The 23,453-nt window shown below is 41.3% G+C and overlaps 1 protein-coding gene across 3 annotated transcripts in view; it reads left to right on the top strand.

Annotated features, from left to right (window-relative positions):
- Window positions 1–23,453, top strand: part of cadm4 (cell adhesion molecule 4) — a 143,643-nt gene extending 120,190 nt beyond the window's left edge. For all 3 annotated transcript variants that reach the window (XM_062423282.1, XM_062423284.1, XM_062423283.1), the window contains exons 3-9: window positions 2,383–2,670; window positions 5,426–5,587; window positions 7,501–7,591; window positions 11,464–11,636; window positions 18,465–18,575; window positions 21,308–21,436; window positions 22,802–23,453. In XM_062423282.1, coding sequence (XP_062279266.1) covers window positions 2,383–2,670; window positions 5,426–5,587; window positions 7,501–7,591; window positions 11,464–11,636; window positions 18,465–18,575; window positions 21,308–21,436; window positions 22,802–22,911 — 1,064 coding nt within the window. In that variant the 3' untranslated portion in view covers window positions 22,912–23,453. The remainder of the gene's footprint in view (window positions 1–2,382; window positions 2,671–5,425; window positions 5,588–7,500; window positions 7,592–11,463; window positions 11,637–18,464; window positions 18,576–21,307; window positions 21,437–22,801) is intronic.

The following is a 23,453-nucleotide window of genomic DNA, read 5'->3' as shown; positions in this document are numbered from 1 at the left end:
TGAACAATAAAAATGCCAGACACTAATTAGAAACGGGCTTACTGAGGAATAACGCAAGTCGTTACAAAGAGAATGAATGAATAGATTCTAGTTTAGGATAGGCCAATCAGTACTTGAGAAAATGAACAACACTCTCTCAAAGCTGGAAATGAGAGAACCAAGACATCTGTTGTATCAATGTACAGCCTGGAGCTGCTCCATCGAGACTGACTTTGCAAACTCTCTGAACTTTTTTATATCAAACTGAGCTTTAGATTAAGCAGCACTATCAATTCCAGAGCAGAAAATCGTCTTGGGTGCTGTCACAGACACAATTTCTTCCATGTTTTGCAATTTTTCCTCTGCAGAGCTGTCCATAGGAGTGACATCACAAATTAGAGGGCGGTGAAAACTCTACTCTCATTGCAGACTGGGAGAGATATAACTCGATGTTTGCTAACGCAGAGCAAACTATCTTGAGGCTAAGGAGTAACTGATTCCAAAGCTGAAAATGTCACTCAATTAAAATGGCCTTTGCCTCTCTGCTGTGCTACATGATGTACAGTAGTTACCAATTACTGCTTGCGAAAAAGGTAAATGTATTACATATTCAAAGATTCACATAGAAAAAATATTCATCTCACAAAGTAAAATATCTCAGGCCTTAATTAAACATTGATACACAGTGTAAGTGATGCAAAGTATTTTAGTTTTTAGACCTATAACTTTGGACCTCTAGGTCCAAATTAACCTGCAGCACTTATTGGTATGAAAAGTACAATAAATAGCCTGACATTTTTCTGGCCTGTAAGAGGCAACATTAGCATACCTACATGTACAATTCTAAACCACTCTGCACATGGAATCGCTTTTTTTTGTCAGGTCTAGTGACTGATGATAACTGTTGCTCTTGTTGGAATAAACTCTGAATAAACAGAGATTTGTAGGTGGTATTAAAAATCATCTTCCTACATAGTTTGCAACCTAGCTGCATCCATTAAAAACAAGATACTGTATACAGGTTGATGTAAGTTGACCTAAAAAAAACACAGCTCTTAAATCTGCATATATTATAGATCAAAGTGAAAAATGTTAACAGGTTCTTAACCGCAACCGCAGTCTCCATGTAGACTGAAACTGGCATAAAAACGGCACAACAGATATGTCACTCGTTAATGATTGTTGAGGGCAAAATAACAACCCTTCCCGAATAGAAAACAGCTCTCAGCTTGGATAATGAAGTGAAACAAAATGGCAAATCAGTCTCGTTATCAGGCTAGGTTTGTGTATCTACAGCCGATCTGGATACAGCTCCTTTAGGAGAATCTACAGTCTGGTGAATGTGAATCAGTCAGTTTGTGACTGAGGTACAAAATCAGTCCCCTGGGGTGCTTCCCATTGCAAAATGAATTCAAAATAAAGCCAGTAAAATGTATTAAAACAAGTTCTTTAAAATATGACATTCAATTTGGCAGTCTGAGCTTGTGTGTGTGCATGCATGTGTTTGTGTGCTTGCGTCCTATGTGCATGTGTGTGTGGTGTATGTCAAGAATTCAGAGCACGGCAAAAACAATTCTTTATGCTCAATCTATCTCTCAAGCATTAGAGGAAAAAAAATCAATGACCAAGGGTGAAAGGATTTTTGTTGTTATTGTTTCCCTTTTGTTTTTTTACCTTTACTCTTTTTTACATGAATACAGATTTTATTTATAACCCCCCTCGACTCAAAAATGTGTTTTTCTTCTTGTTCATACAGTTGAATGTTTGAGTTTCACTGTGCAGAATGATGTATGTGCATAGTTTGAAGCTACAGAACTGTTTTCAGATTCATCTGCTGAAAATGGAAAGTTTCTCCGTGCTCAATGAAAATCAAATTTTAAGGGGTGGGCCTACGAGCATGATTTGTGACATCACAACTAGTTTGAGACTCGAAGCCTCTAGTGCACAAACAATGAAAATTAAGTTAGGAGTCAATAAAGTAGGAGACATCCTGTTTCCTGCACTTAAACTTTTGAAATGTATAGATTATGGAATTTTTAAGGGGTAAAGGTGCAGATGTAAATGTAAGAATTTTAAGATATTTTTTAAATGTGGAAAAAACAATTATTCAAAGTAGAGTATTTCATATACATCTTAAAACATCGTGGGGGGATCTTTGAATTTAGTCCCACTTCACAGACACACTGTGTTTATTCTGACAACGAATGATGTTCTCACTTTTCCTCTCCTTGTTTTTGCCACTCTTCTTGTCACTTACTCCCCACCTTCTCTCATACTGCCATCTCCCCTTCTTACCCTCCCACCTCCACTCTCTTCCTCTTCAACAACCCAAACTCATGCTGTCTCACTTCTGCTCCACTTCCATCCCACTTCCACCCTCTAAATTTCCTCGCCCACCTCCAGCTCTGAAAGACGATCGTTTCCAGATGGTGCTTTTCACACCACGGCTGGTGCGCATCACGTTAACCAACGTCAGTGTCATGGATGAAGGCGGCTACTTCTGCCAGCTCTACACGGATGCCACACACCACCAGGTGGCCACGCTCTCTGTCTTGGTTCCCCCAGAGACGCCCACGGTGGAGGTGAAGCAGGAAGCCGTGGAGGGCGGTGAGGTGGAGCTGACCTGTGTGTCACCACGCAGCAAGCCGGCCGCCACCCTGCGCTGGATGCGCAATGGCCGGGAGATACCAGGTACCCGGATATGGCTGACAGATGGACTGATGAATGGTTAGATGATGATGATAGATAAACGAGAAAATTAATGAGGGAATGTAGGGCAGATGAAGCGGAATGAGTGGATAATATCACAGACTGAGCACTAAATAGAGGGAGGATGAATGGATGTTTGATTGATGGGTTGACAGAGGGAATGGCAGATGGATTTGTTGATGTGAACAGGTAAAGATGGATGGAAGGATGGATACATGAATGGAGAGAATGAGCCTCGTCTCTCCTCTTTTCTTGACTTTGATCAAGTGTTCCTTGCAATATTTAGAGGCGTTGATCTAGTTTCAAAATGATCAAACACAGTTTTTGAGATGTGAACAACAGTAACTTTTGTTTTCTTTTCTTCAAGGAAAAATCACAAGTTCATAAAAGTGCATGTGTATGTGGTATCTATGTGTTGAGAAGACAGATATCAACAGCAGCAAGCAGAACATTTTTAGTGCTTTTCTGTCTTTTGAGTATGTCCACTTGTGAAATTCTTTTGCTATTAATACATTCCTCTTTATACCTCTTTATGTTTCATTCCCTATGCTCTCTCATTCCAATGTCCTCTATTTGCACATTCACGTACACAATTACATGAAAGCACAGATGCTACAAACACTCCAGATTTTTCACTTGTCTCACTTTGCCTCTCTCACACACACACACACACACACACACTCAAAGACCTACTTTTTAATTCGCCATGGTCTAAATTCTCCCTCACTCTCGCTTCTTTTCTTCGGATAAAACTATGCGCCATCCATCAGCTTGTTACCTTGATCTATCCTTCTTTCTTTTTTGCTGTCTCCCTTGGCGTCCCTCAGTTAAAGGGGCACTTCACTCAATAATACATCTGAGACCTATCTTTCCCCCTCGATTTCAGTCTATTTAACCCTGGAGAAATGGCTTTTGCACTCCACTGTTACATCAGCATTTGTGTATAATGCTGAGATTTGACTTGAATACCTCAGGAAGCTTGTTCACTTGACTGAGCACGAACCAAAAAACTATTGCAGACTAAATTATGTGCAGCGTCTATCACTCAAGCTCATGGCTATTATTTTTTTATTCATCTTTTTATTTTTTTATTTTAATAAATACAGACAACATTGTACAAATCACTGTCAGACGTATTATTTTATTGGTATTCATGGATTCATACTCTGTGCCTTCAAATAACTCAAAGACCAGATGAAATAATGTGAGATTATCTGGTGTCAACAGTTTTAGGGGCATGAATCGTGCAATGTTTTGCCCTTTCAAACATGTCAGCCACCGTCTCTTTTACTTTCTATTTTCGTCTGACACCCAGTGTCTCTTTCATCCAGTCTCTCCCTTTTCTCTGACAGAACACGCCTGTCACGTCATTCTGTCTCTCGCCTCTGTGTCCTTCCCCTTTACTCCCTTTTTTCCCCAATTGATCTCTTTTCCCTTTTTTCTTTCTTTTAATTTCACTAGTCAGACGTGGCCTTCCTCGGCTTGGTTATTGGTTGCCGAGAATCAAAGAGACAGACAGGGGCTGCACTTTTGTCTATCTTGTCTTATCTTCTTTCCTAATGCTTCCTTCTCTAATGCTCTTGTTCCGTCTGTTCTCCTTTCCCACTGTCTACTCCCATCCTGTTTCATTCCCTCACTTCTCCTCGTTTTTCTCTCTTCATCTCTTCTCTCCTTTCCTCTCTCTTTTGGCCCTGAGTTAAATGAACTGTGACACTAAAGGTTAGAGGCAGATCCCAACAGATATGGGAAAGCACTCTTTAATTAAGACACTATCTTCCCGCTGCTCTCTTATTCCTGCTCATCTGCACCCTTCACCCTCCTCTTGTACTCTTCGATTGGGCCTGCTTTCATTTGCTCGCCTGTAATAATTGAAAAACTCAGCGCGATATAAGTAATATTGTTGTATTCTCCCTCAACAAGCACACACTCCCAATACATGACTATGTCAAGTCCAGTTAGTTGGCCCTGTTGTTCCTCCTCCCTCCTTCTGTCTCTCCTCCTCCTCTTCTCCTCTCGCATCTTTCTCCTACTCTGCATCTGGCTTGGCACTGTTATCATCCTCTTTCATGTTTGGGCTCGTTGTGCCCAAGCTCATCTCTCCTCCCACCCGCCCCTCATCAATGGTGCCCCGTTTTGGTTGTCCCCTCTTTCTGTCTCTGAGTTCCTCTCTCTTTTTGCCTTTCTTCACTCACCCTGTTCCTTTGACGCCCCTCTCTCTCCGTGTCTGGCTGAGTTAAAATCTCAATTCGGTTATGCATATTCTCTCTTTTATCCTTCTCTCTCCGTCATCTCCCTCTCTCTTTCTTTCGCACACACACACACATAACATTCAGTTGATTTACCATCTGCAAACAAACAGTTCTGCTCCTAGTAATTGCCCTGAAATATAGATGCAAATTGGTTTCTCATCTTTCTCTCTTTTTCTGTCACCCTCCACTCATACTCCCCTCTTCAGGTACTCGGTGCTGCTTGAAAAAGCTCATTCATCAGTCACTAACTTCGACCCCCTTTCACTCCGTTTGCTTCTCATATCCACCTCTGTGTTCTCCTCTAAAGTTGTGCTCCCTCCTTCCTTATTTACTGTCTAAATCCAACTCTCATCATAGGTGTGCTGTCTCAGCAGGACAAAGGAAGAATGGGCATGTTTTGGCTGCTAACTTGTTTCTTGGCCACCAAACCTTCGAATCTTCTTTCGTTCCATCCTCTCATCCCCTCCATCCGCTCTGTCTCTCTCCAGGCGTGGTATCCCAGCAGGAGAACGCAAAGACGTTCAGCGTGTCCAGCACCATCCAGATCCCAGTAGAAAGGAAAGACAATGGGGCAGCACTGAGCTGCGAGGCATTCCACCCAGCCCTGGGTGGCCAGAAGAGACTTCGACACTACCGCCTGGATGTATATTGTAAGTCTTTTCTACAGGCTGTGTGTGTGTGTGTGTGTTTATGTGTGTGTGTGTGTGTGTGTGTTCACTTTATGTAAAAGTGCTTTCTATCCATCTCGGAAACAAATGAAGTACCATAATGTTCATCGCCAAATATTTCAAAAACACAAATTATTCCATCAGTATTGCTGTCATTTAAGTTGCTACTTCAGTATTATTAGTATTTTCCTTCCATGACAGTAATCATTTTGTCAGGGTAGCAGCCTCATTTTTCAAATGGTGGATATCTCATTTTAGAATAAAGCTCATTTATACACAGTCCGGGATTTGAACTGACTGATATCCTGCCATACAGGTGCTGCCCTGTATGACACCTGCTCTCATTAAAACCTAATACATACAAATCTTGTCATGCAGGGAGGTGTCTGAAGCAGGCCTGCATACCGGTTATGGTCCTGGTGTGTGGTTTAAGGAACTAGTCAACATCAGCTATGAATACCCCCGAGTCACATTTGCATATGTAACGATCCCACTACTGTTCTGGGACTGTTTGATCTTTGCTGTCTTATTTCCACAAGATGATGTGCCCTGAAATCTCTGCACATGCGTCAATATAAGGGAGGCAAAATTAAAAAAATAAACTACTGCAAGATATTTTAATTTGTATTTGGCTAAAATCTATTATTCACTCAGGGCAACAAGTTCAGATAAAACCTTCTTTTTCAAACTGAATTCATAATACTCTCACAAATCTGGATGGTTAGGATTAATGTTGAAAATGTCAGATAGTTGTATCATTTTGTGAAATTAATATCTATGAAATATAAATCCATTTAGTTTGCTTCTAATCCTTTGAAACATTAGGAAACATTAAGTGTTCCTTTTACTGCAGTTTTGACATTTCTGGATGTAGTCTTTTGATGTTAGGAGGAACAACTGTCACTGGCTTACAATTCAGTATGATTACAATTTAATACATGCTACTTTAGTTATTTTGTTTGTTTGGGTTTTTTTTTTTTAAACCAATGAAAATCCTTTTTCAAATTCAGAAACACCAAGTGATAAAACAGCTATTGAGATCCAGAAGATTTTCAATGATTAATTGATACATTCATACTACTTGTATTCCATGAAAATATGAATCCTTTGCTAAAAATGCATATAATAATTTTTTTCTCTTAGCTTATAAATAAATATTTGCAGAGTTTTTAATTGGCATAAGTATCCTTTTACTGTTATACTATTCAACAAGACAAACAATATTCAGTTAATCCATTTGTTTTCTCCTCATATTCTTGACAGTTCAGTAGGATTTTTATCCCACAATTTGTCAATAAAATCAAATATTCAGACATTTCACAGGCACATATAAATATGTATTTACCAATGGCGATATAATTCATTTTCAGCAAGTACTCCTCTGTCAGTCTTCAGGTACAATTAATTTACCAAATGTATACTAATGTTTGTTGATAGATCAAAATTATTAATATTCAACAGTTTTGTCAATCTGCATGCCTGTGGTTGCTCCAGCCAGAGAACTGGCAATAATGACCAACTGTCAGTGTTGATTTGGCTTCCCATCGCTCTGTTACTGAAGTAAGTGCAATACAGCAGCTGCTGGAGCGGTGGGCTGCTTATGATAACAGGTGTCTCAACCGTGGGATTGTCGGCTGGTTGCCTTGGAAACAGATGTTAAAGACCCTTCCTCCTGCCACTTTCTCACTTTTCCCTTGTTCCTCATCTTTTTTTGTTCCCTCTCTCGCTGTCTCTCTCTCATTCCTGATCTTTTTTTCTGTTCCCTCTGATTGTTGCTCCAGTTTGATCATTTTGATCCATTTTGTTTCCTATTGTGCCTGTCTTGTTTTTTCTTTCTCTTTCACTTTCATACAAACTCATTTATCTACCCCCTCCTTTTTTTCTCCCCTCTACAGTTGCACCTACAGTGAGAATTGTTCCTCCCTCTGGCATTTTGCGAGAGGGCGACTCGCTCAGCCTGACCTGCTCCGTGACTGGGAACCCTCTGTAAGTGCTTGTGTGTGCGTTTGTGTGTAAAATTGTTTTGTGGCGGTGTGATCTGCCTCCAGTAAATGCTATCCATGTCCTTCACTTACACATGATGCAATGGCACAAACCTATTTGTAATATGATATTATAAAAGCAGTGTGACATATGCACACATACCTACAATACAAGTTCATTCTTCAAGTTGATATCACATGTACTGTCATTGCTATTGGCAATGAAAAGCCAGTGGAGAAACGGCCCATGACCTTCATTTTTGTGCAAGCTGCATATTGGCCCATTATTGGCTTTCAGACTAGTAGTGACGTCACAAATCATGCACCTTAAACTCAGATTTAAGTTGAAACTTAATTAGAAAAACGTTCTTCTTTATGCAGAATTACAAACCAGCTTTTCTTTTATTCTGCACAGTAAAGGTCAAACATCCAACTGAAGGAGCAATAAGCAAAACTCATTTTTGAGTGGAAGGGGACTTTAAATTGAAATATATTCAGTACAGGCATTTACCCAGAGCACCTTAGAGAATAGTAAAGCAGTTCACTTGATGGGGTTGATAAATATCTGGTGATATTACTTTAGATTTTCTAGGAAAATGATATTAATAATAAATATATGAAGAAACTGGGCCAGGGCCAATTGAAAGATTTTAAACATTTTTTAGAGTCACACAGATGAACACACACACAGATTAAGTGTTGGCTTCCAGGAATGAGTTGCGAAGTTGAAAAGGCTTGTTTGCTTGAAGTTCGATTTATGGGCTACAGAGATGCATCAGATAGGTGATCTGTGAATGTCACATGAAGAGCTTTACTGAAATATATTACTGCTTATTTCCCATGTAATTACTGTCAAGTTTCCACACATAAACATTGATATAGCTTATAGCTTTATAGCTTTTATTGAAATGTCCTTGAGTAACCTCTACCTACTCCAGTGGAGCATTTCAGCAGCTACAGCAGAAAATATTGGTTTCCTTGAAGTCTACCAAATGTGTTTAAATGTTTAAGAGTAAAACAAGTCATCAGTGAAAGGAAAACTCAATACAGCTTCTAAAAAGGAGAACGAAAATGAATGAGAGCTGTTGTTTTTCTTAAGCTTAAAATAGACAGTTAGATACAAGAGACTTTTTCCCTTGTACACATTTTTCTCTTTATATACTGTATGTGTTGTTGAAATGAACACACAAGTTGACCCCTTTCTATGTAATTACTATCCTACTTAATTCCTGGGTTCTTTCTTGGAAACTTTCAAGTAATTGCTAATTACTTGTAATCTCCACCAATGTCTTTAATTACTGCACAATATCTTGGTTTTTTGTAGGAACTGCACTTACAAATGACTTTATATCAACTACTTTCCAAGAAATTATTATAAAATAGATTATCAAGACAAAAATATCACTGCTTGCTGTCCTCCCCAAATGATGCAGGCACCCTTTGGGCCAATTAATCCCAAATGCATCATCCCTTGAGGCATAATGGAAGTTAAACCAAGGATGTCTATTAAATTACAAGCAAGTTTCCAACATTTAATAACCTCATCAGACCAATCAGGATGTTTTTGTAATCATGAAAACTTGGAATCACTGTACCTTTGAGTTTGATGACTAAGAGCTGAGTCTGTGGTATCACCTGACATTTTATGTTTGACGGATGGATAAAAACTGGTTGATCCATATTTTATTGCATGAAGGACAAAAAAGAAAAACAGCTTAAGACTGAGGCAGAGAGGTTGCTGGTAGACAGTACAAGTATACTAGGTATTAGGTATGAATGTGGACTTGTTATAAAGTTGTATGCGACTCTATGTGTGGGCAAGAGCTACTAAACCAATCAGCAGTCAACAATTGTAAGAGCCAGCTTTGAAACAAAGCCTTTTTTCTAGTGTGTTCACAGCCCTTTGTGCACTTTCCAGAAGGGTATTGGGTCCTAAGCCCTTAAACCCTCTCCTAGATGGTCCGTCTGACTGTGGGCATCAAGTCCACTAAAGCTCCCCAGTAAACCTTCATGCAGCCAAAATGTGTGTGTGTGTGTGTGTGTGTGTGTGTGTGTGTGTGTGTGTGTGTGTGTGTGTGTGTGTGTGTGTGTGTGTGTGTGTGTGTGTGTGTGTGTGTGTGTGTGTGTGTGTGCGCGTGCGTGATAACTTTAGTGAAATCCCACAGTGAGGACTGGCTGGGAGGCCTATTGGCAATAGCCCCACTAAAGCTTTGTAACGGCTGGTTGGGAATGGTGTGTGTGTTTGTGTGTGTGTGTGTGTGTGTGTGTGTGTGTGTGTGTGTGTGTGTGTGTGTGTGTGTGTGTGTGTGTGTGTGTGTAAGGTGCATGCACGCGTATGTGACAGCGAGAGTTGGGACAGCGGGCCACCCTGGACTCTGACCCTCATCTCACGCTGGACTGCACACACACACACACACACACACACACACACACAAACACACATTACAGTCCCCTTGTCACCTCCACGCTTGCTCCCTGGCCCTGTTAACTGCCTGTTAAGCTTTAATGACCAATTATTTTATATGTCACTTCCTTTTGGTGGAGGGGTATTTTTTACTCGTGTTTGGAGGAATTACTCTGTGTGGGAGAACACATATGTGCATGTTAGAGCATGAGAGGGAGAGGAACAGAGGGATATTTTATTTGTGCATGTTTGGTGTGTGTGTATGTGTGTGTGTGGGAGGCATGAGAGACAGTGTGTATTTGTGACTAAGCAAGAAAGAGGTTTAATTAGACTTCCTGAGGGATTAGAACTCAGATGAGTCAGGATTGTAATCTGGCCAGAGTGGCATGACACCCAGCCAGAAACATACACACACACATACACACACACACACACACACACACACACACATACACACAGCTTTGTTCACCAGGATATTTCTGTAATCCTCACAACTCCTGTCTGCTCTGCCTGCCCATCTTTCATGACCATTTAATTTTGTCTGCACCATCTCCCACTACACCACCTCTTCTTCTCTCTGTCTTGTCCTTTAAATGTTGTGACACAGTCTTTCTATTCCCATCTTTCCTCTTGCCTCCTCCGTTTGGTTTGTTTTTTTTCGATTCTGCATATCTGACACCTTATTTCTCTTTCATCTGCCCTTTTTTCCCTCCTGCCAACCGTTTCACATTGTTGCTGCTCCCTGACCATCCATTTCCACATTATTTGTCAGGATGCAGCCCTCTGTTGCCATCAGACCTTTCTCCAACAGCCTTTCATACTTTCTGCTCGTCATCCTCTCCGTGTGGGCTTCCTAACCCTCTTTCCATCACTAGGTGCATTGATCCTTTGTCTCTCCACCTTCTTATTTTGGACTTACGGTTTTAAGAAATGTGCTTGAAACTGCTAGTAGTCTGAGCAGTGTCAGTTGAGAGTGGTGGTAGTAGTTAACTAATTAGTAGAAGTGATCAAATCAAATTGTATTTAAGTTCTGTTCATTAGAGGTTCAACAGCATGCTGATAAAAGCATTTATTGGTTGAATGTTTGTACATGCATATGTGTGGCAATGTAAGTCTGACTCAGGGTATGTTTGTGTTTTCATTTAAGTTATATATTTCAAACAGTAGGGCTGCGACTATCAATTATATTCATTATCAAAGAATCTATTGGTGCTTTTTTTTCAATTTATTAACAACATTTCTTTGAAAAATGCCCATCACTACTCCCAGAGTCTAAGATGGTTTTAAAATTATTTTGTCAGTCCAATAGTCTGAAACCCAAATATATTTGTTGGTATATACACTAAAGAAAAGCAATAAATCAAAATAGTCTGTAGTATAATTTTCTCTTGCTGCATGGATGAGTTAATCGACTTATTCTTTCAGCACTATCAAAAACCTTTAATCCACTTTCTCTCCCTCGTTTCCTCTAGGCCCAGGAACATTCAGTGGTCGAAGATCAATGACACCTTACCTGAGAGAGCAGAGATTTCTGGCCCCACCTTTCAGATTTCCCGTCTCAGCCAATCACACAACGGGACATACTTGTGCCAGGCCCAGAACGATTATGGACGAGCCGCTGATCATTACACCCTATTGGTCTATGGTGAGTAACCATGGATATCAGTTTGCCAAAGTTTCCCACAAGTACTTGAAAAGTTTGTGCTATTGATTCTTTTTCTCCAGTATCCAAGGCAGTTATACCTGTTCTGATTAATTTTATCTTCAGTGAGTCTATTGTTTGTTGTATTTCTTGTTCTTGTTTTTTGACGCTTTTTGTTGTTTAAAATTATTTTTTTTTTCAATTTTATTGATCCTTTTATCTTTACAGTGTCTTTGTAGTGTGGTTATTCTGGCACTGGGCTACAGACACATTAAATCTTGATGTTGTCTCATATGTCTTTCAGCTTTATTTGTTTTCCTGATTTGGTACACAGCAGGAAACCTCTACTGAACCTCCTGTGCAGTTGATTCAACAGAAATATTGATTCGACAGAAAGACATAGGCTACCATACTCAGATACTTGTCACCGACATCATTATTCTGGCTACGTCGTGTAAAGAACCAATATATCATCTCCCCTGTGACCCAATCCTCTCTTCAAGGAATTCACAATAATTTAAGTTTTGTTTTTTTGACAAACAAATGGAGTTCACAATATGAGCTGCCACGTAGGAGACAGAGACAGCAGATCTTAACTCAGAGTTCAAAGTATTAATGCAATGCTGAATCTGTTGGAGCTCTGAATTTTAAATGGTAACATTTGGCAAAAAAAATAACAGGGGAACATCTGTTGCATTTAAAATTCAGGCGAAACAGCTTTGCTTGAGCAGAGGTATCAGAGGGGGAGGAAGCTGTGGGTAAGGAGCTTTTGTTGTCGGATTTTACAAGTTTTCCAAGATGTTGCACCTAGATTCACTGGTGGCTAAATTCTTAATGAAAGGTGACCCAGATAGACTGCGTACCGTGGCTGAAAGATGACGAAGATGAAGCTTTGAACATTGCATGAAAAACTTGTATTAGCATGAAGTTATTTTTCAGGAAATATTACAAATTGGCCAACTTTCTCTCCCAGAGTTTGAAGCACATTTGAAAATGAGGTTTCGATGCACATTAGTGTAATTCATACATGAAACAACTGAGTAAACCTGTTTGATTCAGTCAAATAAGGACCAAATTGGAATAGTGAGTTTTTAATGAATCTGCAGCAAAGCCAAATTGCAAAGCTTCATCATCATAAGAGACGGCTACATTTTCACATCCCGTACATTTGTAGTTTGGCCTAATTACATACACAGTTCTGTCACTCAGCAGGTTTGCCCTTTTGATCTGCTCCACCCTCTGCTGGCTGCTCTTGTCGCTGCGCCCCATCACCTGATATATGGAGATCAGGAGCAGAGAGACAGATGGAGTGAATAGAGACATGATATCTTATGTAACATTTTTTGGTTAGCGCCCCCTCATCTAACCATCGCTTTAAGACTCTCTGGCTTTCTCTCTCTCATATGCACACACAATCAGCAATCACACACTCTTGTAGAAGCACGTCTAACATCAAACGGCACACATAATGGAAGCTTTCCTCCGGCATCAAGGGTGGCAACAGTAGCAAGATGAAAGGTGACATCCCAACCCACTTCTCTTTCCCTCTCTCTTTCTCTCTGTCTCTCCATCTCCCTCTCCTAGAAGGTTAGACATGTCGAGCTTTGATGTGTGTTGCCACCTCTGTAGAAAAAGGTTCTGTCTTTTCTCTTTGCCACTTCCTTTTTTTTCCTGCATTTCAATATGTATCCTCTTTATTTCATGCTGTTTCTCTGTGCTGGTCATTAATTCGATTTATCTCGCTTTCTTTTCACATCCTCTTATTGTGGAAAAAAGGGTACATTTAAAATAAAGAATCTTGTCTCAACCAAAATCCATAAAAGACCAGAAATCCACATAACCAACAGAAGCCAAGCTTCGGCTCCTCCATGGATTTCTAGCAATCAGTTTCTTAAATCCTCCTGCTGTAGCCCTGTATCAGTGGTGGTTTGCCGTACTTAAAAAAATATGTACTCGCCCTGGGCAGATTGTTTTAAACCTTATCTCAAAGAGCTCAGAGTTGTTGACTCAGCCATCATATTAATCTTTAGACGACTGAAAGTCAGTCTTGATTTTCCTTTATGTCACAACTAAATATCTGGCTATGTGCTGTTAATTCTCTCTCAAGAAACGGCAGATGGACTTATTGCATTCGGGCTATAATGTTTACACTGATACGTGTGTCTTTGTAAATGTTATACAACTGTTAAACTGTGCCTTTCACTATACATCACTGCCAATGCAAATAAGCAACCATGATGTTAGTGAAGTGTTGTACTTTCTGGTGATTAAATAAGTTCATCAGTCAATATTTAAATTATAATTATTCCACGCTATAACATGTGTTAAGATGACTCATAACTCTAACATTGGACTTTTTTTTATTCTGGCACCCACATTGTCAGAGCCGTGTCTGTTTTTTCCTCATTTTATAACAAAGCTCTTCAATTATTCCTAAAGACAATGCTGACAGAGAAAAGATACACTCTCTTCTCTCTTCTTAAGCCTCACTTTTTCATTTTCTGTTCAGTTATTTACTCATTCTCCTTTTTTCTCACTACTTTTCTCAATGTCCTTCCCTTCCTTTACTTTGCCCACTGTTGTCACCTCTATTCCACCTTCTGTCCACCTACTCTTTCTCTCTCTACTCCTCCCACACCCTCTCAACTTGTTTTCACCTTGCCACCAGTTTTCCCTCTGCTCCTGGATCACCTGCAGTTTAGTCTCTTTACTTGAAGACAGCCTATCTCTCTGAGAATAAGGCACAGAGAGAACTGAATGTAACTCAGTAAGGAGTTGTTGGGCATGCATGGATGAACGCAGAGAGGGAGGTACAGAGAGGGAGGAGGGTGATGGAGAGATGAAAAAGGAAAGAAGAAGGACGATGGAGGTCGAACACAGGTTAACATTCAGTACCACAGCCTGTCAGATAAACGGAATGTCAGTTCAGTTGGCTCCCAGCTTTCCCAGAGGGAATCCCAGGTTGTACTAGGGGAGGAAAGGGGGCCAATGAGGGAGCACTTGAGGAAGAGTATTATAGAGGATGAGTCAGCAGAATAAAAAACATTTTATTGCAGGTGCAGAAAAACTACCAGTGCTCTCTCTCGTCTCCCTCTCTCTCATTTCATGTCAACCTTCCCTCTGTGAGAGTTATCTACTATCTGGGTCTGTACGCTGAGAACAAACTCAGGCAAAAGTGGCTGCCAATTTGTCTCAGGTGCTTAAGGCACTGTCACTTTATGAAGGGAGATGGGCTTAATGCTGGTGAAAAACAGAGAGTGAGAGGTGGGAAACTCTACAGGGAGAGCGGGCCATGGTAAAGACGTGATGCATTGAAGTTGAGCTTTATTTAACTGGTCACACTTGTGTGTACATGTAAGTCAGTTTGTGTGTATGTGTGTGTGTGTGTGTGTGTGTGTGTGTGTGTGTGTGTGTGTGTGTGTGTGTGTGTGTGTGTGTGTGTGTCTGTGTGTGTGTGTCTGTGTGTGTGTGTGTGTGTGTGTGTGTGTGTGTGTGTGTGTGTGTGTGCGTGCGTGTGTGCGTGCATGCATGCGTGTGTGTGTGTGCGCACACTGTAATGTGTTTATAATTTAGAGGGCATGAGATTGTCAGTGTGTGCGTTGCTGTGTGCACAAGTTAATACGATGAAATTAACTTTCCACAACTTTCAGAAAATCACTAATGACATAAATGTGAGAAATTGTTTTGAATGAATCATAGAGCACACTCACACACGCACAAACAGACACACACACGCACACACAGACACACACACACACACACACACACACACACACACACACAAACAGAGCTAGAATCTGCAGAATGCGGAAAGAAATGTGGACTCTATTGGTTGTTTCATCTCTGTGCCACCATTGTTAAGGAGAAATTGGATTTTTTTTATGAGTGTGTGTATGCATGAGGGTGCACATCTATGTGTGTGCATGTGACTGTTAGGAGAATGTTGCTGATTGTCTGATGAAAGCCTGGAGGGCTCCCTTATGTAATTGAACTGAGCTGCTGCACTCAGATGAATCGCCAAGCCAATAAAACCCATTAGAATTGAATTGCATGAGAAAGTGAGGGAGAAGGAGAGAGGGAGAGATAAGAATGGTTAGTTCTTGCATATATGTAACACACACTTACATATACAGTATATGTATTTGTATGTGGGTGCGTGTGCATATAAATGAGTGGGAGGAAGAATAGAGAGACTTAACAGTTTTATAGAAAGATTCATGGAAAGCAGAGGGGAGTGATAGACAGATGAAAAGATGGGTACACAGTAAAATAGAGAGGGGTAGTAGGTGACCAGGGATTAGTATGTGTCTCCTCAGCTGTTGTAATGAGCCGTCAGGATAATTGGAATGAAAAACACAGACCTCAATTTAATGAAGTGAGACTTGCATAAAAAACATGGTATGATAATGAATGTGAATTAAGTTTTGGGGCTAGCGGCAGAGGAAGCAGAGTCAAATCTATGTGAGGAAAATTTGTCTTCAATGCAGTTTTCCTCCACATATGACAACGCACCTTTATCCAGGTCTGAGTACATTTTGAATGAGTCCTCAGCCAATCAGTGTCAGCCTTTATGGCCTCAACAGTGCTCCTCTGACCAATGTCTAACATTCAGTGCACTGATTGACAGCTGGAATCACCACTGCTCTCGGCAAGGCCCCTATAATCAGGAACACCAAACATGAAGGAATAACTGGGCTCATCCAAAATGGCGGCGCTTTATCCTCAGGCGCACTTCTGTGAGAATGAGATATGAGGAGAAACGTCATTATCGCAAGTGCCACCACATCCATCCCTGGAAATAACATGGGCTGTGTGCCTGATTGGCAGCCATACAGTGTTAATGAATAACAATATGATGTGGGGAAAAAAGAACACTATCGGCCAAGAGAATGACAGCTGTATGGCATTCTCCTTAATTAAGTTGAAGAGAGGCAGTGAGGGAATGTAGTCGCGGAGGAATGAAACCAGAGAGGCAGCAGAATGAAAGGAAATTAAGGAAGGGGGGTTGCAGATATGGAAAGGGTTTGCTTGAAGAAAAAAGAAGGGAAAAAGTGAGAGATGCTGGTAGAAAGATAAGAACAGGTTGGAAATGGTGAGAAATAATAATTTTTAGGTCATTCGTGATAGTCAAGAGAAATTAATCAGCGTCCAGTTAATTAGTGCAGCAACTCCAGCCATTAATCCTGTGCCCTCAAGCTCAAGTGACAACCACATGCACACACACATGGAACTCATATGCACTCATACAGGAGAACGCCTACGGAGACACACATTTAGTTAATTGTTGGGTAATTTCTCTTTCTCTCTATCTATTCCAGTCTATATTTCCTCCTCCATCTCACTTTTCATCACAGAAAATTCTCTTTTCCACAAAATACACTTTGCATCATGTACATTTCGTTACAGAGAGGGAAGAAGACTAAGGTTGGGCAGTAAGAGAGAAAAAAAGCGGTAGGTGGGGAGTTATAGTGCTGACATAAGAAGAGTGCAAAAAGAGATTGATGATCTCAGGGCCAGTGGGAGAAAGGGAGAGAAGAGACAGAGGAATACTTACCAATAAATTACTCCTGAGCAGAAAGGGCAGTGTGTGTGTGTGTGTGTGTGTGTGTGTGTGTGTGTGTGTGTGTGTGTGTGTGTGTGTGCGTGTGCGTGTGCGTGTGTGTGTGTGTGTGTGTGTGTGTGTGTATGCGTGTGCGTGTGCGTGTGCGTGCGTGTGCGTGCGTGTGTGTGTGTGTGTGTGTGTGTGTGTGTGGTTTCTGTACGCATTTGTGAGTGTGTGATACAGTATGTGTGAGTATGCTGGCAATTATGCATTTTTGTGTAAGCAAAAGTGCATGAACATGTACTGTTGGTGTGTGTATGTGTGTCCTGAGACTCTGAGTATGTAGACTACCTCGCACGTTGCGGTTTTATAGAGATTGTTTGATGAAGTGGCATGTTATTCACTCCGAAAGTGCTGATGCACACACACAGACATGCACACTCACACCCACTCCTCCATCTCCTTTTTAGTTTCTTGTCAGCCATTATTTTTGTCTTTAACAGCAATATGAACTTGTCTCTTTCTACTTCTCTACCTACCATTGTGTCTCAACCACTGATTCGGAGAATGTGTCAAGATCCAAGCTATTGTTCAGCATTGAATGAGGCAGTCCCTGCATGGCACTGTTCCATTGGGAATGCATCTGTCACAGACAATGTCTCTGTCTTTCCTGCCATTGTGCCATAGAAAATGTGTCAGTGATAGAGAATGTGTTCCTATATATTCCAATTGCCTCACAGATGAATGTCAGTCTGCCAGGTGTGATTCTCTTCAACCCCTGCTTTAAATAATGTCTGTCCCATTGTAAATGTCTCCTTTAACCCCCTCAGCTAGTATAGAGGCTTACGACAGAGGATAATTTGTCCATGTCCTTATCACTTGTCGGGGTCCAGATCGATTCCATTTCACAAACACAGTCAATTTGGAAAAATAATTAGTAACATTTGTCCCTGGTATTGAAATGGCATCGGCCTCAATTGCTGATCAGCAGGCTTGAAATAAGTCTTTCCTCCAGTTTATGTATTTTTTAATCTTTGCCTCCTTCTCAAAACTCATTGGAAGAAACAAGTTGTCTTTGAGACAACCATCCAATGATAATCGAGCAGGATACTGAGGCACAGCAGCCAAGAAACTCATTTCATGTTCAACCATAATAAAGCATGTCACATTTTATATGCAGTAGGAACTTTGCTATAAACCCTGCAAATACCTGTGTTGAATGTCAATGCATGCTGTAGATAATAGCATTTGTGTATATCTGTGTTATCCCATTCCTTGTCTGTCTGTAGATAATGTGTCACTCACTACCACGGTCCCTCCCACTCCTACCACCCAACTTATCACCTCCCATCCCTCCACCCCAACCCTCCTAACACCCAGCTTCGCCCCAGACATGAAAGGTAACACACACACACTTTTTTTTACTCTGCCTCTGCTATCCTCCATCTCCCTACTCGTCCTTTTCGTTCTCCTTTGGTGTCTTCCACTTCATTTGATGGCTCTCAGGTGGCCCACACACACATATATACACACACACACACACACACACACACACACACACACTCACACACACACATTTTCTGCTACAACCTTTCTTTACCCTGCATCTACATGAGCGTATGTGTCTGCAGACGCTTGGGTATTCACCACGCACAACCACCCACTCCCTCTCTCTTTCTTATCACTGGCTGTTTGATGCTCCCCACACACATTGCCCAGTCAGCATGTGTGTATCTATGTGTGCTCACGTGTGTGTGTGTGTGTGTGTGTGTGTGTGTGTGTGTGTGTGTGTGTGTGTGTGTGTGTGTGTGTGTGTGTGTGTGTGTGTGTGTGTGTGTGTGTGTGTGTGTGTGTGTGTGGTCTTAGGTGGGTCTCATGGTGCTTGGTGGTGGGTACTGTTAATGAACATGCATTAAGAGTTTAAGGAACTGGCAGCGCATTCAGCCTTTTGCTGACTGACACTGGCCTCTGGAGGGTGAGAGAGTTGCTACATAAACATGTTCATTCTGAACACACACACACACAGACACACACACACACACACACACACAGATAGAAGGAGAGCAAGAGAAATAAAGGAAGATCAAGGATCCAGGTGGTTGTCTAATTGTATTCTCCCAGAGTTAGACAGGTGGATAAAGAAAGCCTGCTTGGCACTACTAGATTATTCTGCTATTGTGTATGTGTTGTGAGTTTAACTACACAGCTTCTTTCACTAGTCTCTTTTTATCTTAATAATCTATTTATCTCATAGATAAACTCAAACAAACACATGCTCACTGGTGTCTTTTCTCTCTCTCCACACCTTCGCTTGCTCTCTGTCTCCTCTCTGTTACCTAAAAGGAGAGATGAAGTGAAGGCAGCGGGAACATTCTTTTTGTTCTTCAGTCACTGTTGCCGTCTTCTCTGGCAGGTAGAGGTTGTTCACCTGCTGGGCATGCATGGAAATGTCAAAAAGAGTCATAGGAAAAGCTGTAGCTCAAACCATTTGGTGAACGTTTAGTCAATGTTGATGTATCATCTGAGTGGCTCCTCAGAGAAACAAGACACTTATTAATACTGTCAGTCATTTCCTGTGGAGCTTTGGGTTGCTGTGGATTAAGAACAGGGTGGCATGTGGTAAGGCAGAGCGCTTGAGTGCTCCCTATAAAATATTGCCTGGGCCAACTGCTTGATTCTTTTGAAGTTAAATCACACATGTCCTGTGTGTCTATACAGTCACCAATTCATTCATTCTATCATACCATACAGTTATGCCAGTACTCAATCATCTACATGAGCAGGAATGTGATACACTTTGACACAACACTCGATAAGGCACCATGACCAAGAAATACACGCACAAGAGCGCACTGTCTTTTCTTCAGTTGTCTATACCTGCTCCTCCTCCTGTCCTTCATCTCTCTATTTCTTTTCTGATCTCTGCGTGTTAGCTCTGTGTTAATGATTCATGTTTTAATTCCGCTCTGCTAAGGTGAAGGAACTGCATCAATAACACTGTCTCCTTGCCTCTTATTGGTCTTGCCAGCCCCCTCAGCTCCATAAAAAATGTTGTTATTGTCAGCAAGTCAGATACTGTCTCATACAGTATTTAGGTCTAGACTCAAATAGTTATATTTTTGCAGTACCAATTACAACCACTTATTTCACTTTCTCTCCATCCTTCCTGTCTATCACCTGCTTTTATTTTTGTCAACCAGAATTTACTGCTGAAATTGTACATAGACATATGTCTGCCAAGGTTCTTTTTTCTGAATGGTTTATAACATTGCTGTGACTAACAATTAAGCCACTGATCATTTTGTGAATGTACAAAATGACAGAAAATACAAAAAATGTGCGTATAAAACACAGAAAAGCAGTAAATCATCACATTTTAGAATCTGGAACCAACTAATATTTGGCATCTTTTGCTTAGTAAATTAATATTTCTGATGTCATGATGTCTTATTATTGTTTTAATACTTACCTGTATGTCCTGTCAGTATTCCTCTGCTTTTGTTTTTTGTCCTTTAAAGCACTATATAAAGTAAGTAAAAGGCAATATTGACATGAATAATTCCCTAACTGTGACTGCAATTTTAGACCACAAAATGTCACAGAATTTAAATAGCTTCTTTACCTTTTTATCTCTCTTCACTCATCTTGTGTGAAGTGTTTGATTTCATTTCCCTGGGCTGCACTCAGGGTGTAAACACGCACACAGAAGTTTCACTCATTCAAAATACATTGTGCTCTTGACAGGTGGAGTGGGTTTTTAGAGGCTGACATACTTATTTCTTTATTCACTCCCCTCATTTCTCCACCTTTTTCCCATCCACTCTGTCTGTCTGGCATTTTGTGCAGTGGGGGGAGATGAAAGGTGATAATGCAAGTTGGTTGGAAGATATCGACTTCTCTTTTCTCCTGTCTCGCTCCCTGTACTCTCTCCCACACTGGTGTTTTAATGTGCTTACTTTCTTTCACTTTTATCTCTTTTTTCTACAGCATCTCTCCTGTTTTCATTTTTGATCCATCACTTTCTTTGTCTACATTTTTTGCTTGCACTCTTCTCTCCCTTTATTCAACATTTTGCTTTATGTACCCCACACTCCACCCACACATGCTATTTGTTTTTCTTGTTGTTTCTTAGATCCTGGTGCAGTGGTAGAGACTCACAGCGCAGTACCTTTTGCAGTGATAGGTGGCGTTCTGGCATTGCTGGTTTTCACCGTCATCTGTGTCCTCATTGTCACCATCTGGTGCTCCGTCCGACAGAAAGGTAACACACACACACACACACCCACACACAACTACACAAGAAGATTTCTTTAAGTACCAAGTGACACGTCTTGGCATTCAAAGTCTTTAAACACATTTTTTCACTGGCACATTTTCTCATTTCTACACATTTTAGTGTAACACGCAATGAAAAATCATTGGAGGTCAGTTACACTCAGATTCTTTGAAAATAATCTTTTAAACTGAGGTGTAAAGTTGTCAGTGCAAAGCAGAAAGGAGGGGATGCTCCTCTCCGCCCGTGCAGTGTCCATGATGGATGACCTTGGCCAGGGTAGCAGATGATAGGGTGGGGTGGGAAATGTAGGTGTGGTCCCCATGTTTTATGACTATATGTCAGTGTATCAAGGCTCGTCCATTAAAAGAAGCCTCCCTGCGTTCCCTATCTTTTTAAGTGCCCCTGTGTTGGCAGTCAGCAACTATGTACCACAGCTGCCAAGAAAATGATCCGGGAACACTGTTGCGGCCTGCAATGAGCTATTACTTACCCTATGGCTAGACAAGCTGTCAGTCAACATTCAGTATGGCTTGACCGCCAATCAACACAGAGACAGGACCATTACAACCAATCAGTGTTGAGACAGGGCCATTAGTCCTTTGTCTTCAGCGCGCTGTGACTGTCAGCATGCCAGTCAACCTCTGCGGTTAGGAGAATGAGAGTGTCACTCACCCCTGGAGTGTTTGGACACTAAAGCAGGAAGATGACTTGAGCAGTTCTTGCTCTCTGTAACCTGCACTGCGCCAAATTATTAATCATATGGACCGGGAGGGTGTAAAGATGTGTTTGATGGGTTTTCTGAGTGACGCAAGCGTGCCATTGTTCTCATGCACCTAACCTTCCCTCCACCCTTTTCTGCCAATCTCTCCTTCCTCTCTGTCTTTTATTCTCTATTATCTTCTCCACTTCCCCTTCCTATTCGGCCTCTACTTTTACACACATCCATTCCTACTTTTGATTTTTGCCGGTAGGCTCCTACCGTACCCGAGAGCCTATTCTTGCTTGGTATTGACCTAACAATCAGTTAACTAATGTATTAATCTGTCACAGGTATGATACTCAGTAATATAAGCGCTGATTGATTTGATAATGCTGCATGGCACTTCAATGATCATGACGCTTTGCCACCTAACCTTCCCTTCCCAATCTCGCTCTTGGTTTCTCTTTCTCTTTCTCTATCTCTCTCTTGCTCTCACTCTATCTCTCTCTCTCTCTCTCTCTCTCTCTCTCTCTCTTCTCTCTCTCTCTCTCTCTCTCTCTCTCTCTCTCTCTCTCTCTCTCTCTCTCTCTCTCTCTCTCTCTCTCTCTCTCTCTCTCTCTCTCTCTCTCTCTCTCTCTCTCTTCATCCAGGTTCCTATCTTACCCATGAGGCCAGTGGGTTGGATGAACATGGTGAGGTGCAGGAAGCCTTCCTCAATGGCAACGACGCCAGCCAGGGCAAGAAGGAGTACCTACTGTAGCCCTTCTCCTTTCCTACCCCTTTCTCTTCTGACCTCATCCCCCTATCCCCACCTCTTCCCATCTCCCACCTTATACAGTATACACACACACACACGCACACTCTATACAACACGCCATAACAGACGGCCTTCTCAAAACGACTGTATACAGTTATTGCACACAGCCAATCCATCCCGCTCCATTCCACTCCATATCCTCCATACACACACACAGAAACAGCCTGAGAAAGAGAGCCTATAGACCCACCAGCCATTAACGACTGTGCCATATACTGTAAGTCGGAGAAACTAGGGAAAATGGAGAGGGGTGGAGGGAAAGAAGGGGGTGAGGTGAATGTAGACAAAAAATAAATGATGCCATAATTATTTTGATCAAGAGGAAAGTGGGGAGCACAAAGAAAACCGACACTCTGCCCGTGCAGCCGCCAAAGTGGAAAAGGAATTATAGGCAGATGACTGCTATAATTCCATGCCTAGAAAAAACCATCCATTTCACAAAGCTCAATTTTAAGTGACGAAGACAGTGGGAGCAATGTGTGGGG

Source organism: Scomber scombrus, chromosome 7 (genome assembly GCF_963691925.1).
Source record: "Scomber scombrus chromosome 7, fScoSco1.1, whole genome shotgun sequence".
Taxonomy (NCBI): Eukaryota; Metazoa; Chordata; class Actinopteri; order Scombriformes; family Scombridae; genus Scomber; species Scomber scombrus.
Note: the sequence above shows the minus strand (reverse complement) of the source record. Positions and strands in the feature narration are given on the sequence as shown.